The following is a 5,389-nucleotide window of genomic DNA, read 5'->3' as shown; positions in this document are numbered from 1 at the left end:
AAAATACTAACTATGAATTATTTTTAAAAATATCAAATACTAAAACCAAATATCGATAAGAATAAAATTGAGACATCAAAGGACAAAACTAGCAAGATGCAAAAACAAGAAGAAGAAGAAGAGATAACTTACTAAACAAAAACGCAAGCACAAACCATTAACAAAGCAGAGATCGAAAGAAGCAAACAAATATAAAAAAGTGTAAGACAACACCCAAATCAAATAAACAAAACCACAAAGAACAAGTAGAATCACCTATTGTGAGGGAGTTGATAGACAATCAGAGAAAACCGACAATCAGCACAACATACCTCTTCATGAAACTTTTGATAATGGCCATTCCCTCAATAAAAACCTTGGTGCAAAAGGGATACCACCCCTTAACCCTAGTTCTAAGACGTCACATAAATCGTTTATTCTCGAATAAATTCCCATTACTTTTATAGTAAAAAATGAAGTATAGAATATGTCAATCATTCTTATTTTTAGCTACTCTCAATTTGAAAAGCATTTCTCTAATGCTATTTTTCTTCAACAAATGGAAAAAATGAATCGAATGAAGGAGTAATATAAAAGATGTTGATATGTATTTATAAAAATGAGACCAAATAATGTTAATTGGAGCCCACCTTGATTAACAAGGAAAAGTGAGAATAGAAAGCTAAATTGAACAAGTTGAAAGAGAGCTACATTTATTTCACATTATTAGGGCATCCACCGTCGTGCGGATGTCCGCATCTCCTGCCACATTATAAGAACTTCTCACTACACTGTCACATCATAAGGACATTCCACTGCACAGTGGCGGACATCCCCAAGGACATCCCGACGGACTTCCCACAATAATAAAAATTCACAAATTCACCAAATTAAATAATTTACGGAATTAAAATTTCTACACAAATATGGAGAAATTGCAACCACTTTATTTTAAAAAAACATACATAATACAAAAAAAACATACATAATTATTAAAATAAATTACATAGTTAAAAAAAACCGTTGTCTCACTCCTCAGATTCCCCGCCGCCAGTACCCTCGTCGTCTCCGTCGGTAGCCCCCTCGTCGCCACTCTCCGTCATGTCTCCCAACCCCAAATTGCGCCGCATACTGTTGATGATAAATACCCGGGCCTCATCCCCGCCGTCATTTGGGGTTGGGGCATCATCCCCGCCATTCCGGATATCGTGGCAGACATTGGGGTACTTCCACCAACGGGAAAGATCGGTCCCTGTGACTCGCTCGTGGCGGGGGAATCACTATCGTGGTGCTCCATTTATCTTCGAAAGAAAAGTATTTAGAGAGAGAGATACTCGTTAATACAAGTGGGGCGAATAAAATGAAATTCAACTAGCCGTATATATAGAATTTTTAAAAAAAAATAATAAAATAATCGGGACGTCCGTGCGGACGTCCGTGTGGTCAACGCAATGACGGAAGTCCGCAAGGACGTCGCCACGAACGTCCCGGGAACGCCGCGGAACTCCAGTATCCGCAGCGAACGTCCGTATCCGCGTCACCTTTGCACAATGGCGGACGTCCCGTGCGGACGTCCAGCACGCCGGTCTGACGTCCGTCGGGACGGGCATCATTGCAGATGCTCTTAATCAACCCTTCTATTTTATTCTTCTTCCTTCTTCTTCATTAAAGCAACCACCCAATTAAAATGCAACTCCTCTGACTTCCCTTTTCCAACTCTCTCCTCTCTCTCTTCTCTCTCTCTGCATATACATATATACACCTCGCTGCCTGTGTCTATATCCCTTGGTTTTGCTTTTGTTTTCTTGTTGCAATTTTTTCAAACAAATGCATATACAGTTACAGATTCCGTTTTCTTCTCTTTCTCTCTCTACATTCTTCATCTGATTTCAACGATTTTCTCTTCAACTACCATCATTTCACACTATTTCACGCACCGGAGAGTGAAATGTTAGATCTGAATGTTGGCGCCGCCTTCTCCGACGACGAGCTCAGCTTCCACAACGCCGCCACCAACGCCGATTCCGTGGCCTCCACGACTACCTCCGCCACCAATAATGCCGCCGCCGCGGAGGTCGACAGCAGCACCTGTACTCCCGAGAAATCCGTCTCCACGCTCAATTTCTCAATCCTCGACAAGTATGTGATCGAGATCGACGATGACGTCAGCATCGGCGGGAACGAGCTGCAGCTCTTCCCGATCGCCGATTCGGCGCCGCCGCCGCTGGTTAGGGAGAAGTATTGGCTGAATCTGTCGGTGCCGGAGGACTCCGGCGGGGTGGAATTGGGGATTTATAAGGCGCAGTTGCCGGAGACTGCTCCGGTGCAGCCGAAGAAGAGCAGGCGTGGGCCCCGCTCCAGGAGCTCTCAGTATCGTGGAGTTACCTTCTACCGTAGGACTGGAAGATGGGAATCGCATATTTGGTTGGTCTGCTTGTCTGCTTACATTCCATGCATGCCTAATTTGGAGAAATTCTGTTTTGCTTTTCAATTGCTTTTCAAATTAAACGGTTGAATTATGGTGGACTATGATCTGTGGAAAGATGAGTGTTGAATCTGCGGATGAGATCACTGATTGAATGAAGTTAGGTGGTGGATTTGTTTTCTTCTGTGGTCCTTTTACTGAGTCTTGGCCTTTTGTTGCAGGGATTGTGGCAAACAAGTCTATTTGGGTAAGAACACGGAGCTATTGTATAGCTTTGGTTTGCAAATATCAATTTATGTATCTGTTTTAGTGATTCGTTTATTGATTTCTATCAGGAGGGTTTGATACAGCACATGCTGCAGCTCGGTAAGAGTTTTGGTTCATACGAAGAATTTTGGATGTGTTCTTGATTAATCAGTTATTAATACTGATCATATTTTGGAATACTTGTTTAGGGCATATGATCGCGCTGCAATCAAGTTCCGTGGAGTTGATGCTGACATCAATTTCACCATCAGTGATTATGATGAGGAGATGAAACAGGTTTGGAGGTGTTTAAGCTTTTGTGGCCAACATTTGGAATCTTGTCACTCTATTTGTGCTTATGCGGTTGGCGATTTGCAGATGAAGAGTTTGTCGAAGGAAGAGTTTGTTCACATTCTGCGTCGCCAGAGCAATGGGTTCGCCCGGGGAAGCTCCAAGTATAGAGGCGTAACTCTGCACAAATGTGGTCGTTGGGAGACAAGAATGGGCCAATTCGTTGGAAAGAAGTAAGCGCTTTTCTTGGACTATTTCATTGCTTCATTTGACTGATTACAGGAGCTTGATTTAATTCCTTATACTTGGTGTTTGTGAGATGTTTATGCATTCATCTAATCATGATTAATGCATGAAGGTTTCTGGTTTTGGAGTACTAGTTTAGGATAGTTAATTAAATGAAGAGAGGAATCCCTTTTATCTGTATAATACGATACTATAATGGTTACTCGAGAGCAAAATAGAGGCTGCAAGGTCCTTGTGATCATGAATTCATATGTCATTACACATTGGGTTGTGCTAAGACGAATTCATTTTTGTTGTCTCGCATAAAAAGCTTCCGTTTCTTGTTGTGGATTCAGGGCATATGATGAAGCAGACATCAAATCTAATGGGGGAGAAGCCATTGCAAAATTTGAGTTTAGCAGCTATGACAAGGAGATGAACTTAAGCTCCAGAAATGGAGGTATATGGCAAATCACTGTTTCTTAGTTTCAACCTCGTTTTTACTGAATATCAATTTTTCTTGTCTTGTCCGTACAGTGGCTAACTTGGTATCTTTTGCTGCAATTCTAGGTAATGGCAGCAGTCTTGATCTCAACCTTGGGATGTCTTTATCTTCCGATGGGAATGACACTACCAGAAATCAGCATTATCCTGCTCCTGATGGGAAGAGATTAAAGGTATACAGCTATGAGTTTCATTTCAAAATTCCACTAAAGCTGGAGAGCTTCATTTCATGGATATGCATTTTTGTTGCTGGCTTCAAAAAGAAAATGAATGTCTTCACCGATGCTAGGACAGTAGTTTTCCTTCATCTTATGATCTGTGTAATTTTATAGGTCGAGCCAATCTCTGCCCCTCAAGAACTAATACAAAAGTATCCTACCATGTGGGCTGGCATCTATTCTGGTTTTACCCCAAACAATAAGGTGAAACTAAAAAAACAAGCTAGAGAAGCAAGTAGTAGTAACAAACATTGACACATGGATTAGGTCGAAAAGAAGCTTCATTTCTATAATAAAAGATGCATAATTTGAGTCATGAACTTGCTGAAGAATAACAGTAAGAATTATATTTTTGACAGGAATTTGCTACAAGAATGAGTGGTGAAGCTGTTCCTTTGCCTGGATACAGCTCAAACTGGCCATGGAAAATACCAAGCCACGGTATGGTCACCACGGTCCCCATATTGGCTTCTTCTGCAGCATCATCAGGATTCTCTTCTGCAACTTCTCCATACTTCACTTCTGCCGTGCCATTGACCAATCAGCCACAATTTCCTACGACAGCTTTCCACGGCCTTCAGTGACCCTTCCTTGCAAGTTCGAATTACAACAGCCACAACTATTATCAGTAACAGGAGTGGAACGGCCTCATTTTAGTCTGTTTGAGATTTGGCTAGCAAAAGAAGCCATGCCAACTGGGGTGAATCGTCTCAGCAGCCATACGTTATAGCACAAATAATAGATTGACCAAATTATACGTTGTGTATATATTGGTACGATGCTCATTAGGATTCCAAAGAGTCTGAATACTTTGTAGATTTGATTGCTGTTACAACCCATTGTGAAATCTTGTTTGCATCCATCTTTTTGAGCTATAAATGAGAAATGCAGATACTCTTCTTTACATCCAGCTTGCTGTTGACAACCATTGTTGCAAATCGGAATTTCACCTCTAGTCAAAGAAATAAACTTGATGACACCTAACACAGATGTCCATATCATCTATAAACTTGGAAAACTAATCATACAACGAGCACTGATCGTGTATGTGTGTACCGAAAGACTTCACAGAAGAGACGGGACTAGGGAGATTGCACGTGCAAAGGGAAAGAGTGTCATCAGTTCGAGAAAATAACCTTCAAGAAACGACTCTTGTAGCTCTCGACATACTCTTTGGGGTCTCTTCGGGTGTCTTTGTATGCTTCTATCTTGTTCATCTCCTATGAAACTCGTAATGTCGAATTTCCTCACAAACTCAAATCATGTGATTTTGAATCTACCATAGACTAAACACTGCAAAAACACAATGAATGTATAGCATCTTCACCTATTGCAGTTTCCAAATCATATAGAAGTTGGTAAATCAACACTGCATAATGTCTCACTCACCAAACTGAGCTGGCCAAGAAAAAATGGCCAATCATCAAATTTGGATAAAGCACTCTCAATCTCATCAAAAGCGGCAATTATGGAAGGAGAACCACATTAGTATTTAGTTCGA

General features: G+C 41.1%; 1 protein-coding gene across 2 annotated transcripts; it reads left to right on the top strand.

Annotated features, from left to right (window-relative positions):
* The first annotated feature begins 1,639 nt into the window (after positions 1-1,639).
* LOC121779954 (ethylene-responsive transcription factor RAP2-7-like) lies at positions 1,640-4,792 on the top strand. Of its 2 annotated transcripts, XM_042177440.1 has the most exons (9): positions 1,640-2,403; positions 2,626-2,651; positions 2,740-2,770; positions 2,860-2,947; positions 3,029-3,174; positions 3,523-3,626; positions 3,737-3,843; positions 4,003-4,092; positions 4,248-4,792. In XM_042177440.1, the coding sequence occupies exons 1-9, from the start codon at positions 1,928-1,930 to the stop codon at positions 4,470-4,472; spliced, it is 1,293 nt and encodes a 430-aa protein (XP_042033374.1). In that variant the 5' UTR covers positions 1,640-1,927; the 3' UTR covers positions 4,473-4,792. The 2 variants fall into 2 exon arrangements, with proteins under 2 accessions (XP_042033374.1, XP_042033375.1); XM_042177441.1 differs by lacking the exon at positions 4,003-4,092.
* Positions 4,793-5,389: the final 597 nt, after the last annotated feature.

Source organism: Salvia splendens, chromosome 19 (genome assembly GCF_004379255.2).
Source record: "Salvia splendens isolate huo1 chromosome 19, SspV2, whole genome shotgun sequence".
NCBI classification, from domain to species: domain Eukaryota; kingdom Viridiplantae; phylum Streptophyta; class Magnoliopsida; order Lamiales; family Lamiaceae; genus Salvia; species Salvia splendens.
The sequence above is the reverse complement of the archived record's forward strand: the minus strand, read 5'-3'. Positions and strand labels throughout refer to the sequence as shown.